We start from the raw sequence: 18,928 nt of genomic DNA, 5'->3' as shown, positions 1-18,928 counted from the left end.
TCTGCAGACTTTGTGAAGACCCTCCAGAGAAAGAAAAGGCATCAAAGCACTGCAGGTCCAGAGTTGTAAATTGTTTTAGACCTTTGTCTTCTCTGCATGAGTGCCTCAGTATGGCTGTACTATAAATTCATACCCAGTCTTACCCAACATGAACTGGACTGAGCAAATGTGTAGTTGTTGGAGAGTATATCCCAAGTTTGAAGGGAAGTGCTGTGAAACAATTGTTCTTGCTATAGCATTAGGGGAAATATCTTTAAAAACACTAACTGATTGTCAGTGGAACAACATATGCCAGCCCTTTTATGCATCGCTTCAGCCTTTAAGCTTCATGAAGACAGGGATAATTTTTTCTCTCTTTATCCCACTGACTCCTTAGTTCTTGGTCTAGCATTAGGCAACCGGCTGATGCTCAACTAACATTGAATGGATCCAAAATTACTACATTGAAGTGAGTTGCCAGTACCCACTCTTTAAACTTCCATCCTCCACCAAAAAATTAAACCTTAAAGATGTTCTTCTTTTAGGCTTGGTCACTTACTTTTGCATGTAGGGGGATGTGGACTCCATGTACCAATAGTCCCATTTACCACAGTACAGGAAATAGAGGCCTTGCCTACAAGTGAGAATGGATCATTGCATCTGTAGGTCACAGAAGAGCCAAAGCTGTAGATGTCTTCTCCATTGCTGTGCTTTCCATTGCTGATGACTGGTGGTGGGGGACAGTTGATAACTGGATACAAGAAGGGAAGAAGATGTAATCAAGGAAGGCATGCTCTCCACACCATATTCAGCTCAGCTCATTCTCTGGAATGTCTGCCTTCTCACCAGCTACCCTGATAGCCCTTAGGATGACTTACGCCTTCTCTCCATAATACTGAGTCCCTGGCCTGGGATTGCCCTTTTTGATAGGTCTATTGAATGAGAGGACAGTTAGGTGGCATGGTAGATAGAGTGGTAGGCCTAAAGTCAGGAAGACAGAGTTCAAGTCTGGCCTCAGACACTAACTAGCTGCATGACCCTAGGCAAGTCATTTAACCCTGTTTGCCTCAGTTTCCCCATCTGTAAAATGAGCTGGATAAGGCAATGGCAAACCACTCCAGTGTCTCTGCCAAGAAAGCTCCAAAGTAGGGGGTGGGTCACGAAGTGCCAAACACAACCGAAATGACTTAGCAACAACAAAAATTGAATGAGATAATATTTGTTTAGTGCTAAGCACAGTGCCTGGAAGATAGACACTTAGTAAATGCTTGCTCCCTTCTCCTCTTTAGCCATGCTACTCCCTTCACTCCCAGTTCAATTCACTCTCCAGATTGTTCTGTTTCCTCAGCAGCTGACTCATTTCTCTTTACTGAATGACTCACCCTCTGCCCTGCATGGAACCTTGTCCACCCCCCTTTCCAGCTCCCCTTATGTCTTTGTCTTTCCCTATTAGAATGAAAACTCCTTGAGAGTAGGCATCGTCATTCACAGTGCTGAATGTTTTTTTTTCCATCCACCCATCCATCCATCTTCTACTATCTATAGCTATTATCTATCATCTACCTATTGATCTATCTATCATCTATCTGTCTTTCTATCTATATATCCATCTATCTATACTTATCATCTATCTAATCTAATCTACATATCTATGTCTATTTTATATAATCTATATCTATCTACCCATCTATTTATATAAAATCATCTATCATCTATCTGTATCTATCATCTAACTATTCATATATCTGTCTGATCTCTCTTATCTATCATCTGCCCATCTACCAATCTAACCATCTATCAGTCATTTATTTCTATTTTAGCCAGCTAGCTAGCTTTCATACACAGAATCATAAACTTCAATCTGGAAGGGGACTAAGAGGCCATATTTTCCAACCAACCAATTTTGCAGTTGAAGAAGCTGAGGCCCAGAGAGGCAAAGGCCCCAAAAGTAATATGAAGTAGAGCTGACATATGAACCCAGGTCATCTGACCTCAAATCTAGCACATTTCAGGCTCTTCTGGAAGTGTCACCAAATGGCAAATTCAGTTCGACAAGTATTTACCAAGTTCTGTCTATGTGCTGATGCTGTGCTAGGCACTGAGGACACAAAGACAAAAGTGGAAATAGTCTCTGCCTTCAATACTCTACTAAGTGTACACAAACTATGCATAAAGAAGAAAATACAATATATGCAAATAAATACCATGCAATTTATTTTAAGAGTAACCAGGGGGTAGTGGAAATAAGTAAAGACCTGTGTAGGAAACTTGAGCTGAGCCTTGGTAAGCTAGGAATTATTGTTGTTTGACCTTTGTTCTCGAAGAGGACCATGACATCAGGATTATGTCATGACTTGCACTGAATTGGATTTAAGTGAGGGAGGGCTGTGCAAGGTCACTAACCCTACTCTCTTCTCCAGAACCATCTGAGTCCAGTGGCAAGATGTATATCAGGATGACTGAAGATGGTCCCGGATGTTTTAAGGCAATTGGGGTTAGGTGACTTGCCCAGGATCACACAGCTAGTAAATGTCTGAGGTGAGATTTGAAGTCAGGTCTTCTTGACTCCAGGGCCAGTGCTCTATCTGCTGTGCTACCTAACTGCTACAAACTAGGAATTATAAGATGAGGAGAGAGAATATTCTAGGCACTGGAATCCACCTCGCAAAGACACAAAGATGAAAAATGGAATGTTGATGTACGGGGACTAAAAAGTGGGACAATTTTGTTGGAATATAAAATACATGGAAGACAGCGATATGAAATAGCTTCAAGGCAGCTACATTGTATGATAGACAAAGTGCTCAAATCAGCATCAGGTAGACCTGAAATTGAATCTTGACTCAGACATTTGCTCGTTGTATGACTTTGGGCAAGTCACTCGATCTCCCTGTGTCTCGCTTTCCTTATCTATAAAATAAGGATTTTGGACTCACTGGTCTCTAAGGTCCTTTCAGCTCTAAGTCTATGATTACTATAACTAAGTCTAGAAAGATGGATTAGATTCAGATTGTGAAGGGTTTTAAATGCCAAATGAAGGAATTTTTATTTGATCTTAGAGTCAACAGAGAACCACAGAAGAGGGGAAGAATGATGTGGTCACATCTGAGCCTTGAGAATGTCACTTTGGCTTCTGTGTAGATAGAGAGGGAGAGATCAAACAGGAAGCTATTGGAATCATTCCAGGATACTGAGAGTTTGGTGATGATGTGAATAAAGAAAAGGGGACTGGTGCGAGACAGGCTATGGAGAAAGAACTGAAAAGACTAGGCAACCAATTGAAAATGTGGAGTGAGGGGAAGGAAGAGTTGGGGATGACTCACAAAAATACAAGGGCTTTTATGACAAGAAGGTTCATGAACAAGTTAGGAAAGACCTTGACTTACTTTGACATTCTGGGAGGGGGTCACTCCAGGTAACTCCTGATTCAAAAATCTCACACTGACTTGTTGATGATCCAATTAAGTTGTATCTGAATAAATAGAGTCAAAAGCATTAGTGAAACCCTTCCTTCCATAAGCACAGTTCAGTCATAAGAGAGGTACCTTAGCAATTTGTCTTTGCCATAAGAGAGGTACCTTAGCAATTTGTCTTTGGCATCTTGCCCCACCAGATGCTAACAGCAACTTCGCCTCACTCAGCTGTAGTTCATCAGTACAACGAGACTGGCTCTGTAGAGAAGCAATTCCTTCCTTAACAAAAGAGGACCCTGGTTGTAACTGTGGTTCCCCAAATCCTTTCCTTAACTCCCTGATTCTTTACAACCTGAGAGGCAGAAAGTAAACAGGTTCTTTCTGTCCTTGGGATTAGGCCAATTCAGGAGTTGTTCCTTTGAATGATTTTTGCTTCTGCTTATCTTTGAATGCTGATATTTGCTTACTTCCCCTCTCAACATGAAGACTTCCTGGGTTCTAGTATTCTTGTTTGCTTTTGACGGTGCTTAAACATTGACTCTTGCCACAGGCCTTTACTTCCTGGTTGCTAGACTCATCTTATAATTAGACCTTGATATCCACTGGGTCATTCTTCCATTTCAGTGCTCCATCCCCCCAGCCTAGATCTTCTATCACCATTGTCCCTGAAGTAAACATTGTTGGTGTAGCTAGCAATCAAAATATCATCAAGATTATCGTTATTTATTTATAATCTATATCTGACCTGCTTCCAAAAAGGATATGGGGTTTCATGTAAAGTTAAAACATGACAAAAGACAATAAAAATCAATGAAAGGAGCATAGTCATAGATGAACTAGGTCCCTGAGAGGTCAGCATTTTGAGAAGAATGACACAGTCATATATGAGAAAGATAAAGTGACTTATGTGATAAATTGTGAAGTCAGGATTTGAAACCACATCTTCTGATTAATGTATACTTAGCTCTGAGTTTTCTGATACCAGAGGCACAAAGGTAAAAGTTGGATTTTTTACTTCTACTTCATTGAGTTTTCTACTTCTCATTGTATAATAAAAGAAAGTATACAGAATTGTAGAATTTGATATATGGAAGGGACCACAGCTAGCTGCCTGAAACACTCCAGAGTGAGACCACTAGATTAAAATATAATTGGGAAATGCTTAGCAAAACAAATAAAAATACAATATGGATGATGTTAATTCATGGTTTTCCAAGACAATATTCTAATTCCATTTTATTTTGACACCACTAACAAGGACAACCTATTTCTCATATTACAGATGAGAAACTGAGGGCCAGAGAGGTACAACATCTTGTCTAAGTTCACACCAGTAGGAAGCAGCAGAGCCAGGATTCAAATCCATGTCCTCTGACTCCAAATTTAGTGTTTTTTCCATTTCATCTATAACTTTCCTTGCCTGTAGTTGGTAAATTTCCATAGTACATAAAACAAAATCAAAGTATAAAGCTAATAAATATGGGTTTTTGTGAGAATTAAGATGAAAAGTTCCATGTCCCCAAGTGTATAACCCTTATACATACTGTCTCCCTGTGCTCAGAACACATTTTCTCCTCACCTCTGATTCTTAGAACTTTGCCATCTTCAAGGACTAGCTTAAATATCACCTCTTTTAAAAGATCTTTCTCAATTCCTCTACTTTAGTGCTCCCCTCCCCACAATTACTGAGTACTTGTTTTGTATATATCTTGTATTTATTCATCTGTAAATGTCTAGGCACCGTGCCACTTTTGTATTTGTATCCTTAGCACCAAGCCCAGTGGTTGGTACAAAGTGTGTGCTTAATAAATACTTACTGACTGATAAAAAAATTATACATTCATGTTCAAACTGCTAGAATAGTTCAAGTAAGATATTCTTAGATGTCCATAAGTCTACATGTTAAGCTCTACTTTTGAATGGAAGAAGTTATTTTTCCCTCTGGAAAATAAACTGAAATTTAATTTGTCCTGTTCAGCCTTGAGTTCTGTTCTTCAGACCAAAGAAATATTTTGGGTTTCAGACCTCTTGACACTCACCCATCCAAGCAGCTAAATTCTATTTTGGAACCAAATTCAAGGTCTGTCTTAATAATCACTCTCCCATTGTTCAGTTCTCCTGGGTGTTGGCATCGTTTCTCTAGGAGGAAAATAAAGCAGGGGTTAAAGTTTTTTAATTCTTGGAAACATATGACAGTAAAAAAAAAAAAAGCACTGGGGAAGAAGTCAAGACCTTATCTTCAAACTCTGCTTTCAGAAAGACTTAGAGGATCTGAAGCTTAGAATGGGCCCTCAGTTATTTTAGTCTCATAGTCTTGTGGATTTTTCTTTGGGACAAACAGAAGGAAAAACCCAACAACTTTGATTCATTTTTTTCTGATGCATCCCTATAGCAGAACGAATGAGGGGAAATCACAATAGACTTCTGAAATTACTGCTAGCTGTTGAATCATATAATCTCTTCAAGTCTTAAGATAACTGACCCAACCCATATGCATGAATAAACTGGCTAGTTCAGTTAGGTTGCCCAACTGGTGAAGTCAAAGTCATGGGTCTGAAGTTCTTTTTTGTGGTGGCAAAGAACTGGAAATTGAGGGGATGCCTATCAATTGGGGAATGGCTGAACAGGTAGTGGTATATGATTGCAATGGAATGAATATGATTGTACTGAAGGAAATGACATGCAAATTGATTTTAGAAAAGCATGGAAAAATTTACATGAAATAAGCAAGAGTGAAATAAACAGAACCAAGAGAACACTATTATAGTAACAGCAATATTGTTTGAAGAGTAACTGTGAATGACTAAGGTATTCTGAGTAATATGAACGTTCAAATCAGCTATGTAGGATCTATGAAGGAAAATGCTAAACACCTCCAGAGAAAGAACTGATATGTACAAGTATGTATTGTATGGTTCCACATATATATATATATATATATATATATATATATATAATGTTGGCTTTCTCTAATGCAGGATTGGGAAGGAAGGAGACAACTCGAAACTCAAAATGTAACAAAAAGACAAATAAAGTAATTTTAAAAAAAACCACATTATTCTGAGAAGGGGTCTGTAAGCTTTACCAGACTTCTGAATTAGTCTATGACACTAAAAAGAAAAAGCTTAAAGGGCTTATTAAAAATTCTTTACATTCAGTTCAGTTCAATTCAATTAAACTATAATACTCTAGTTTTTTTTAAAAAAGTCATGGGTTTGAATCCTACATAAGTCAGTTAGCTTTGCTGTGTTCTATAATATAATAATGACCATTTATAAAACATTTTAGGGTATGAAAATAGCTTTAGACACACTATGCCACTTGAGTATCACAACCAACTTGTGATATAGTTACTATTACAAAATCCCTTTTTTATAAATGAGGTCAGAGAAAGGATTTGAACCCAGGACTTTCTGATTCCAAATCCAACTCTGTATCCAATACTGCTTCATACTGTTCCATCTACATACACAACATCCCTAACCCAAGATAGATCCTTTCATTCATACCTTTGTTTACCAGAGAATCTGGAAGAAATGGTTTAAATGGAGCAGAATAAAGATATCACTAATCCTGGGAAACACCCTCCCAATGTAACATATTTTCAGTGAGTCTTTGGAAGTTGTCTAGCTATCTTCTGGTTACCAGACTTTTGTTTGATACATTATAGTAATTAGCTGTACCAGATCTCAAACTGTAATACAAAATGGTAATCATCAAAATACTTTGGTACAAAGTGGTGAATCATGGAATAGATTATGTACAGGATGCACAGTAGTAAATGACCATCGTAATCTAATGTTTGATAAACCCAAAGAGTCAAGCTATTGAGACAAGAACTCACTATTTGACAATAACAGCTGGGAAAACTAGAAAGCAGTTTTGCATAAGCTAGGTATAGATCAACATCTCATACTGTATACCAAGATAAGGTCAAAATGGGTACATGATTAAGACATAAAGGTTGAAACCATAAGCAAATTAGAGGAGCATGGAATAATTTATCTGTCAGATCTGCAGGTGAGGGAAGAATTTATGATCAAACAAGAGGTAGAGAGAATTTTGGGATATAAAATGGATAATTTTGATTACATGAAATTAAAAAGTGTTTGCACAGAAAAAAAAACAATGCAGCCAATATTAGAAGGAAATCAGAAAACTGGGGGGAAATGTTTACAGGGAGATCCTCTGATAAGGGTCTTATCTCTCAAAATATAGATTACAGAGTCAAATTTATAATACAAGTTATTTTCCCAATGGATAAATGGTCAAAGTTTTTAGATGAATGCAGTTTTTAGATGGAGAAATCAAAGCTATCTGTATTCATATTAAAAAGGCTCCAAATCACTATTGATTAGAGAAATGCAAATGAAAACAACTCTGAGGTACCATTTTGCACCTATCAGATTGTCTCACATGACAGAAAAAGCAAATGACAAATGTTGGAGAGGAAGTGGAAGAATTGGAACATTAAACTAATGCACTATTGCTAGAGCTGTGAACTGATCCAGCCATTGTGGAGAACAATTTGAAACTATGCCAAAAGGGTTATAAAACTGTTCATACCCTTCAACCCCACAATACCACCGCTAGACCTGTATTCCAAAAAGATTTTTTTAAAAAAGGAAAAGGATATGGCTGTACAAAAATATTTATAGCAGCCCTTTTTGTGGTGGCAAAGAATTGGAAATTAAGGGGATGCTCATCAATTGGAGAATGGTTAAACAAGTTGTAGTATATGATTGTGATGGAATCTTATTATGATGAATAGGATGCTTTCAGGAAAACCTGGCAAAACTTACATGAACTGATATAAAATGAAGCGAGCAGAACCAAGAGGACATTGTACACAGTATAAGTTACAACAGTATTTTATGATGATAAATTCTGAATGATTAGCTATTTTCACCAATATGAGGATCTAAGACAATTCTGAAGTACCTATGATGAAAAATGCTATCCACCTCCAAAGAAAAGACTGATAGAATATGAATGCGGATAGAGGCATACTGTCTTGTTTTGTTTTTTTACTTTCTTTCTTTTTCTGTCTCTGTCTTTTTCACAATATGACTAATATAGAAATATTTTTTGTATGACCATTGTAAAAAATATATTATTAACTGTGTCTTAATTAATCTGTGAACTTCTGGCTGGCTATCTGACTGCTTTTAATTTAACATGGGAAGAGCCAATGGGGGTTCCCCTTCCCTCACTGCCTCTCCCAGCCTGATAAGAAAAAAGATTAGGAAGCCTCTTTCAATTATGTAAATACCAGGGTTTATTGATAAGGAACAAAATTATAAATAAAAGTAAGAAATATATGACCTGTGAACTTCAGCACACTAGACTCACTCTCTCTTTTAACTTTCTCTCCTGCCACCTGCATCTCACCATTGCCACCTGCTTCTACCCCTGAGCCCTCTCCTTTTCCAGTCCTTTGCTCCCCTGCTCTATTACCTCACTCTCACTCTTCCTCTCACTGTCTCTGTAGCATTCCCCACTCTCTCCTTATCGTTCCTGTAGCCTTCCCTTTCTCAATCTCCCTTACCAACCTCCTTCACTCTGGCTCCTCTGTGCTTCTCCCCCCACCAACCAACCTCCTTTTCCTACATCTTCACTACATCCTCTTTCACTACCCCCACTAGCTCCTTCACTTTCACCATCAGCCACCTCCTCTGCTTTGCTACATCTCCTCTCAACTACTAACTGAAAGCCCCCTTTCACTGTTCGCCCCTCAGGCTATATAACCCTTCTTTGTCCTACTGAAACTCGGGCTGACTGCACCCACACATGCCAAGTTAATTCATTGGTGCCCTCAGGGCAGGCAGAGCCCCATGCCTGGCACACTGGGGGCTGAGTGGAGGAAGCTCTGGCATCCCCTCAGGCCTCCTGTGTGCTTTTCCACTGAGTGGGGCCTGGGCTGGGCATGGCGCTTGAGGCTTACATGTCTGTGGCGGTTTCAGAGAGATAGTCACACTGGGGGAGGGGCAGCCTGTTTGGGGTGCCCGAGGCTAATTTTAGCACTTACACTGTAAATGCTTAAATTTTATCAAGTTGCTTGCCTTCTCAAGAATGGGGGAAAGGGAGGGTGGGAGAAAATTTGTAAGTCAAAACTGTTAAATAGAAAAGCAAGAAAAACTACTTCAAAAAATACAATACGGGAATATCTGACCTCACTTATAGATTCATAGAAATTTCTTTCATTATAATTTTTCCATGTTGTGTTTTCTTATATTGATTTTTTTTTCCAGAATGCACCTGTACTTTGACACAATAAATAACTCAGTAGTTCCCTAATGAGCTAAAGGTTGTCATAGCTTCTAAAAGTGCCTCATAGTCAGGGTGGTGCACAGTCATTCAGAAAACCTTTAAATAAGAACAAAGTAAGAAAACCAAAAAATCCAGCATTAGGTACTCACTGACACAGAATGGAGTGATGGGATACCAGGAATTTGTTCCACAGGTAAGTGTAATCTTGGAGCTATTCCGGCTGTAGCCTGGGCGGCAGTTGTATCTCACTTGAGTTCCTTCTGGGATCATAGTTTGGTCTAATATTTCCAAAGGTGTTACTGGAATGGCATAGGCAAGCTTTGGCGGGGGATCACAAAAACCTGGTCATCAAACCAAATGAGATCCAAAGATTAAAACCTAGGAAAAGGGCAGCGGGGTGGTGCAGTGGATAAAACACATTCCCTGGATTCAGGAGGACCTGAGTTCAAATCCAACCTCAGACACTTGACACTTACTAGCTGTGTGACCCTGGGCAAGTCACTTAACCCCAATTGGCTCGCCAAAAACAAAAACAAACAAAAACAAAAACAAAAACCTAGGTGCAGCCCATCATCCCAGGGGCTAAATAGTATATTATTAAGGGGCAGGGGCCATGTTTTTGTGTCCATTGATCCCCATAGAACACAATACAGTGCCTTGAAAACAATGACTATAGTACATACTCAAGAATAAAAAATGTGGGTTGATGATGATAAAAGATATAAAAATATCATCTCTGCTTCCTTATTTATGTGACAACTTAATTAAATGAGGAAGATTAGACCCTAGTTTTATTAAGTCCTCATATTGCCTACCTTGCCAACATTTCTCAGGTTAACACAACCAATTGTGCCTTCCTTACCTCTGCAAAGACACTTCACTGGTTGCAGAACCAGCCCATAACCTTGCACTGCTCCTATCAGATGCCTCCTTCATGGGCTGTTGAATGAGGCCAGGGAAATCCTCAAAACCATGTTAAAAGGCCCACTACAAATATATGCTATCTAACATTAGATAACCCTAACTGGGCCTTCACCACAACAAAGCAGATGTTCTACTCATCCCTAATTAATTTGCTTTTGCAATCTCTATCATTTCTATTCAAAGCCTTCTAATTTTCCCTTGAGCCTCCCAAGAAGCCATCTCCCCACCCTTTTCAACTGAGGACTTCACCCTGAAAAAAATCAAGTCCATTTACTAAGAACTCACTCTTTCTCTTCCTCATCTCACATCACTTAAGTATCTTTTCCCACTATCCCATTTTCACTGTGATCTCAAATTTTAAAAATCATTTTTTCTTGCCAAGGCCAACCCCTCTATGTGTACACTTGAGTCCCATTCCCTCCCAACCTACTGCATCCCTACTCTTTCTCTAGGCTTCAGTCTCTCAATATACTGACTTCTTGCCTGCTGTTTTTTTTAAAGCACTCTTTTGTTCTCAAAAAAAAAAAACCCAAACCCTATTACTTGATCTGACTATCCCTGTTAGCTATTCTATATCTCTTCTCCCCACCGTACCTAAACTCCTTGAGAAAACCATCTATACTAGCCCATTCCCTCTTCTCTTTCTCTTTTCTAAACACTTTGCAATCTGGCTTCCAATCTCATTGTTCAACTGAAACTGCTTTCTTCAAAGTTACTTCAAATTTAATAGCATATTCTCAGTCTTCATTCTTCTTAGCCTCTCTGTAGCCCACTAACCTTGGGGATCACCCAAGGCTCTATGCTGGGCTTTCTTTTCTTCTTTCACCATACAATCTTAACTTAGTATTCTCATAAGCTCCCATGGGTTTACACAGATGATTCTCAGATCTATATATGTTGTAGTCTAGTCTTTCATTACAACTTCCCTTTGAAATCTTGAATTGGTGATCCCATATGTATCTCAAACTCAACTTGTCAAAAACAAGACTCATTACCTCATCCCATCCCAACCCCCCTTTTTTAACAACTTTCCTATCACTGCTGTCAAGGGTACAATCATCTTCCCAGTCACTCAGGCACATAAGTAACTTTTCTTTTTTCTCCTCTCTTTTAAAAAATATTAAGAAAGCACTCTAAAATTATCCTCATCTAAAGCCTTCTCACTCATCTTAAAGAGAAATTTTAGTTGTCTTACTTTTTGACTATCAATTCTGAAACAAAATGTTAACTAAACTTTATTTTTGTAATTTTATTGCTATAACTATGTTTTCATCCATTATGAAATTTTTTCTATAGTTTAAGAGAAAGAGATCTTAAGAGTCATGGAGGAATTATGTCCCTCTTTGGTCCTTTCCCTCTCTATATAAGTGAAAATACTTGGGCTAAAATAATCAAAATTACCTTGTTGGTTTTTCCTATTTAAATATTTTCCTTGTTTTTTATTCACTCCCTGCCTCCAATCTGTTATTGGAATTTAGAGAGTACAGATGTTACCATCCTGGGCTTGTTCTTCACCTCAGCTCCACCCCTGTGGCATCATCTCCTTCCCCCCAACAAAGGTGAGAGCCTCATCTAGGAAGACATTTTCTCCCCACCAGTGGCACACACCTAGTGAGCCCTCTCCACCCCAATTTGTCCCAGGTACAAACATTCCTAATAAATCCCTGATTCTAGTTCTGATTTGACTCCAGGGTTTAGACTGGTCCTGGGTACTCCCTGAGACTTTAAGAAGTAGAGTATAGAAAAGAGATGTTGCATAACAATAATGTAAATTTTCTTCCATTTCAGATCATCCAGTGTGCTATCCAACAAACTCCTTTGTTAATACTGGATAGAGGGGCAGCTAGGTGGCGCAGTGGATAGAGCACCGGCCCTGGAGTCAGGAGGACCTGAGTTCAGATCCGACCTCAGACACTTAACACTTACTAGCTGTGTGACCCTGGGCAAGTCACTTAACCCCAATTGCCTCACTAAAAAAAAAAAAAATACTGGATAGAGATTCTCCCAGACACCTAGTCCTTCTTTGATTGTGATTAAATGGTGGTGAGAATGGGAAGTGGGTTGTATGGATATGTTCAAATGATTGGCAGTGATGTGACCCTTTCCCCTATTCTCCCATCACTTACCATGCACCCCGGCCAGCAGAGCCAAAAACAAGATGATTTGAAGTAGAGTTGGACCATGTCCTTTCCATTCCTCCCTTCTCTGTTCCATCTCCTTTGTAACCCTTGGGAAGGCTATATCAAGGGTTTCTTCCAAGTTTTTTCTTTTTTTTTTTTCTGGTAAAATAAGTAGAAAAATGGGCTCTCAATTCAAGCACACATAAAAAATATCCAGAATAGAGAATACATTTCTCATACCATGGACCAGTCTTAAATATTATTTAAATAGTATGCAGTTTTGAAAATTTGCTTTTGCCATAGAAATGAAAACAATGGCATTTTCTTGACAATACTTTTGCTTCAGGACTTAATCACGGACAGTGCTTCTTCAAGGTATTTAAGGAAGTTCCTTCTTTAAAAGAAATTGAGGGGGCAGCTAGGTGGTGTAGTGAATAGAGCACTGGCCCTGGATTCAGGAGGACCTGAGTTCAAATCCAGCCTCAGACACTTAAAACTTACTAGCAAGTCACTTAACCCCAATTGCCTCACCAAAACAAAACAAAACAAAAAAAGAAATTGACCATAAGATAATTCTTAATCCCTAGGTGGAGAAAAGGTATTCAAAATGTCCTAAGCAGAATGTATGGACAAATAACAGTACCTGTTACCTGCCGGGTAATTTGGATTTCTCGCCTATCCCCAATGTTAAATAATAACGATAACATCAGGATTAGACCTCTGATTTTACTCATGCATGAAACTCCTAGATGAACAAACTCTCACAATCAAAGCATCTCTCTGCAACTTATACTCCTTAGAGAGTTGCCTAGGGTACTGAGAAGTTAAGTGATTTGCCCAGAGTCACACAACCAATATATGTCAGAGCAAGACTTGAACCAAAGTCTTTTTGAGTCTAAGCTCAGTTCTCAGATATCAACCACACCATGCCATCTTTCCAAATAGTAATGATAGCTGATATTATCATCCCAGCCAATCTCCTAAAAAATAAATCTCCAGAAGCAGCAGGAAAATTAGCGAAGTTGCTATCATTCCTTCTGTGATCAACCAGACTAATCTAGTGTGTTGGGTAAAGTAGGTAGTTGTTCATATATTATGACTTGATGATCATTGGCAAAGTTTCCCATTAGTCCATGATCCGACCAGCAATCATTTATTATACACTTACTCTGTGCCTAGAACCAGCTCTCAACTTTGGAAATATAAAGAAAAAAAATGCCCTTTCCCTTGAGGATCTTACAATTCAATAGGGGATAATAGCATGCACACAAATAGGCACAAATAAAATCTATACAGAGCAGATGGACAAAAATCTTTAAGAGGAAGGCTTTAGAACCTGAGGGGACTGGAAATAGCCACTATCTGGGAAGGTAGTGGTTGTTCTGAGCCTTAAAGACTTGGAGATAAGAAGGTAGGGCATTTAGGGGCACGGATGCCAGCAAGTCCAAAGTTACAATGAAAGGAGATGAAGAACACTATGTGAGAAATAGCAAGGGGATTAATATGACTAGACTGAAGTGTGCAGAGGGAAGTAATAGGAGAATAAATTTGGAGCTGGAAGGGACCTCAGAGTCCATCAAGTCCAACTCCTTTATTTTACAGATGAGAAAACTAAAGCACAAATGGGAGAATTAACTGACTTGAGGTCTCTCAGGTAGTAAGTGGGAGAACTGGGATTTGAGCTCAGATATCCTGACACCATCCACCCCAACAAACTCCCACTCTAAATTTCTTCTTTCTTTCTTTCTTTTTTCTTTTTTTGGCAGGGCAACAAGGGTTAAGTGACTTGCCCAGGGTCACACAGCTAGTAAGTGTCTGAGGCCAGATTTTAACTCAGGTCCTCCTGACTCCAAGGCTGGTGCTCTATCCACTGCACCACCTAGCTGCCCCCTAATTTCTTTCTTTTTGATGATATCCCCAGTTCTTTCAGTCAGCCAAAGCATAAAACCCTGGAATAACCTTTGACTCATATCTGTCATTCACCTTCTATATCTGTTCATTTTTCCTTTGCAAAGGTGTCTTGGATTTATCCCTTCCTCTCATTTCTCACTTGGAACAAGTTATGCCAAACTTCAAGGGTTAGTACCCTTGAAATTTAGATGCCTGTAGTAGCCTAACTAGCTTCACTAACTCTAGTCATTTTTCTTCTCTACTCCTTCCAGCACACTACAGCTACATTTACCTTCCTAAAATACTGTTTTCCTTTTGTCATTCCTCAGCTTGGAAACCTTCCATGGCTCCTTAAATGCCACTACATAATATCTGAAGCTATCTACCTGGGTTTAATGATATGATTCCATAACTTTAGTCCCATTTTTACCTAGTGAATCAGATTTCTCCCTACTCCCCAACATCTGCCCTCAGTCTCAACTAGATGGAATTCCTCATGATCCCCTGAGGCAGTATGATGGAGTCAAAATGAGTGGAACTGGGTTCTAGTCCCCATTCTGTCAATATATTATCTTGAACTAGTCACTGCCTCCATGAAGCTTTCCCTGATTACTCTAGATTCCACTGAGCCCCTCCTTTCCCTGAACTCCTAGAACATTATACTAGCTTATATTTATATTATGTCTTAAGGGTACAAGAAGTATTTTCCTCTCAAAAACCCTGTGAGCACAAGCATTAACTCCATTTAATAGAGGACGAGAAAGATTTAAAGAGGTGAAGTGATTTACTCACCTAGTAAGTGTCAGAGCTAGGATTTGAACCTAGTTCTGTCCTGACTCCAGGTTCAATGTTCTTCGATTTCTGCACAAATTTCTCCCACTTAGCACCTTATTTTACCAGTTTTTATTATTATTATTATTATAGTTGGAATGTAAAACTCTTTCTTTGTATTTGTATACTTCCTAACACAGTGCCTGACTCATAGTAGGAAATCGATAAATACCTGTTGATCTGATCAACACAATGGCCAACCATGATTGTAGAGGACCCAAAATGAAGCATGCCACCCACCTTCTGACAGAGGGGTAATAGACTCAGTGTGTAGCTTGAGGTATGTTTTTGGACATGGTCAATAATTTGTTCTGCTTGACTATACACATTTATCACAAGAGGGTTTTTTTTGTTTCTGGAGGAAATAGAGGAATGTGGGAAGGAGAAAAATAGATATGTTAATAGAAAAAAGTTAATTTTTTAAAAAGAAAAATCAAAATAATTGTTTCAATAAGCAAACAAATAAATGCTCGTGGATTGATTACTACATGATGCTTCATAAAGGCCTGAAAAAGTTATAGGAGATCAATAATTCCTTGTTTGATCAACAGATTAATTTACTAGCACTATTATGGAAATTACCTTTTCCAAGTCATTTTATTTTGTGAAAAAGGTGCCCTTGGCTGCATGAGAGTACTGGTGTAGAGCTAGTCTCATACAGAGTGGGGTCCAATGGTATGGTCTTGATGGGGAAAAAATAAAGGGAATAAAGCACCAGCCCTGGATTCAGGAGGACCTGAGTTCAAATCCAGCCTCAGACACTTGACACTTACTAGTTGTGTGACCCTGGGCAAGGCACTTAACCCCAATTGCCTCACCAAATAAACAAACAAATAAATGAATGAATGAATGAATAAATAAATAAATAATAAAGGGAGAAGTGGAGTCATCAAAGACAGACTTCTCCAACTCTATGTTTTTTGCAAGGGGGCAGGGGTTGGGTGGAGGGGCCAGGGAAGAGCTCCCTGAGAGCTAGTTTGATTCCCTGGCTTCCTGTGTATCACAGGCGAGACTTTGGAAACCTGCCTTACCTTCTTGGGTTTCAGCCCCTCTGAATAACATGGCAGAAAAATCAACCAAAAGACTCCCATGTCAACAGCACGTACTGGAGTCCCACGGGCAGCTATGATCCGCCCTTCCGTCCTCCCCAAACCCTTCTGCCCTCATCTTTTTCAGGGCACCTTGGATTCATAACAAACTACTAACCTGCAGTTAGCCAGCTGAGATGCAGGAGACCTGGAACAAGAGGTCTTAGATCACCATAGAAAGAAGTTTCTTTGAGCTTTTTCAGTCCCTAACTCTATAGTGTGGAGTTTATAGGAATATTGACTAGCTGATATATTATTCCTCCACTTCTAGATCCAGGAAAGTGGAGAGAGGATGTATGAGTGTGTGAGCAGGAAAGCAAGGGCTGAGTTGAGGGAAGTGTGGGGTGTTCAAGCATCATTGTATCATAAATGATTAACAACAGAAACAAAAAAAATGATTAACTGCAGAAACAAAGAAGCAACATTTGCTAACTCTCCTTTTCGAGCCAGCCAGTATCTTTGATAAGAGATGTTGCAATCATTGGTTTTTCTCCTCTGCCAAGCCTTTCCCAAAAGTGAAAAGAGAATTTGCCAGTATTTCGTCCAACTTTAATAAACATAAGGGGTTAAGCAAGATGCAGTGTAGTAGACATGGGGACCCAAGATCCTCCAGTGTTTGAACTAGCTCAACAAAATTGGATATACAAATTTCCATGACAGCAGGTCACTGCTGTTCTCTCCCTGATCCTTCTCCAGTCTACACACATGGTATAGGGTAAATGCCCTCTTGGCCACTAAAGATGGTCTAACATAAGTCACTGCTCAAAAGGCTGAAATAAATAACATATGCTCACTTCATACTTGGTTTGAAGAGAAATGTGAAGGATTGTCCATCCTCACCTTTTTTCCATTAGGAATTGATACCTTTAAATCAAGGTATAATGTAATAAGGGATAAGGTTTGGTGTAATGGGGAAAAAACACCTTGGTTTTGAAGTCAGAATAATAATTATTGTTATCATTTATATAGCACTTAAAAATTTACATATCATCTCATCTGTTTTTCACAAAATTCTGTGAGATAGGTGCTATATTATCCCCATTTTACAGGTAAAGAAAGTGAGGCTGAGGTTCAATGACTTGCCCGGGGTTGCATAGCTAGTAACTGTTAGAGGCAGGTCTTCTGATTTCACTGTGCCACTCAGTTATCTCAGGAAGAACTGTATTTGAATCCTAATCCTGATATTACCTGTATGATTTGGGATAAGTCACTTCCTTTTTTGCTTTATAAAATGAGGGTATTGGATTGGATTCTAACTCTAATTCTTATAATCCCTTATTGAAATACAACTCTTTCTCGCAGCCTCCTTCTTCCTATTAGTGGAGCTAACACTGCCTCAGGTACCCAGGATTATAACCATATTCAACTTTGTTTCATTTGTCTCCTTATCTACTATACCACTTACTGATCCCATCCATTCTTCCTTCAAAATATCTCTAATATCAAGATCTTCCCCTTGCTGCCACACTAACAAGCTCTCAACTCTTGCAAATACCCCTTTCCTAATCTTCTTGCCACCAGCTCCTTCACCTCCTAATTTATCCTGTAGCATTGCTTTCCATTATCAATTAACCAATCAATTTGCTGCTTTTACAGATCTGTGTTATCCTCAACATGGATATTTCCTTCATAAATGCTGATTTTTAAAAAATGTTGATTTCAACCCATCCCTGCCTGTGTGACTTAACCATATCTTCCTATAAGTTCTGCAAAGAGCATTCACCCAACCTTACAGGGTATTTTCTCTAGATCCTTTGATGTTGGATGAATACCTTTGGAGCATTGTCCATTAATCATCCCTTGTTCTTGCTCCATGGCCAATTGCCTTCTTTTCCCATTATACATCTCACTAATGATTTCTTGCATGCTAATAAGCAAGTCTTTCTGGGTTTCAGACTCTCTGGGTTTCAGTTTGGTGTGACAGGACCTAGGAACAATGATGGGTTTGGACTAGATAATTTCTAAAGTACCTTCAGGTTCTAAATGTATAATCCTATGATCCTCTAAGCACAAGTCAGGTCAAAGATGATAGGGACTAGATGTGTGATTCATCATTATAGGGAACTCCCAGATAAAGAAATTCCCTTTTCCTCACTTAACCCTCATTGCCCTGCAAAATAAAATAAAATAAAATAAAACCCCTTTTCCAACATAAATTGGTACATTCTTTGAAAATTCAGACTCTTGGAGAGTTTCCTCAGATACTGAGAGTTTAAGTGACTTGCTAAGGGTAATACTACCAGAGTTGGGACTTGAATCTAGGTCTTTCTAACTTCAGGTCTTTCTTTCTATACTCTCCACAACACTGCTTCTTATGAAAGATGATGAAAGAAAAGCCAGTGTTTGAGAGTATGTAGAAATAATGAAATCCTGGAGAGTTCTGGGACTCAACTTGCTAGATGGAGAAAGGTCA

The 18,928-nt window shown here is 38.9% G+C and overlaps 1 protein-coding gene across 6 annotated transcripts in view; it reads right to left on the bottom strand.

The window, feature by feature from the left end:
* The window catches only part of C4BPA (complement component 4 binding protein alpha), a 62,914-nt gene extending 46,052 nt beyond the window's left edge, over window positions 1-16,862 (bottom strand). Inside the window, exons 1-7 of one of the 6 annotated variants that reach the window (XM_044003681.1) lie at window positions 16,634-16,862; window positions 16,329-16,330; window positions 12,713-12,865; window positions 9,812-10,003; window positions 5,432-5,531; window positions 3,366-3,451; window positions 539-730 (exon numbers count right to left, since the gene is read on the bottom strand). In XM_044003681.1, coding sequence (XP_043859616.1) covers window positions 539-730; window positions 3,366-3,451; window positions 5,432-5,531; window positions 9,812-10,003; window positions 12,713-12,800 — 658 coding nt within the window. In that variant the 5' untranslated portion in view covers window positions 12,801-12,865; window positions 16,329-16,330; window positions 16,634-16,862. Of the gene's footprint in view, window positions 1-538; window positions 731-3,365; window positions 3,452-5,431; window positions 5,532-9,811; window positions 10,004-12,712; window positions 12,866-15,388; window positions 15,474-16,328; window positions 16,331-16,633 lie in introns of those variants that run through there. The other 5 variants (XM_044003686.1, XM_044003682.1, XM_044003685.1 and 2 more) reach the window with 5 other exon arrangements.
* Window positions 16,863-18,928: the final 2,066 nt, after the last annotated feature.

The sequence above is a fragment of the Dromiciops gliroides genome, chromosome 4 (assembly GCF_019393635.1).
Source record: "Dromiciops gliroides isolate mDroGli1 chromosome 4, mDroGli1.pri, whole genome shotgun sequence".
In the NCBI taxonomy this organism is placed as follows: domain Eukaryota; kingdom Metazoa; phylum Chordata; class Mammalia; order Microbiotheria; family Microbiotheriidae; genus Dromiciops; species Dromiciops gliroides.
This window is presented reverse-complemented; position numbering and strand designations above follow the sequence as displayed.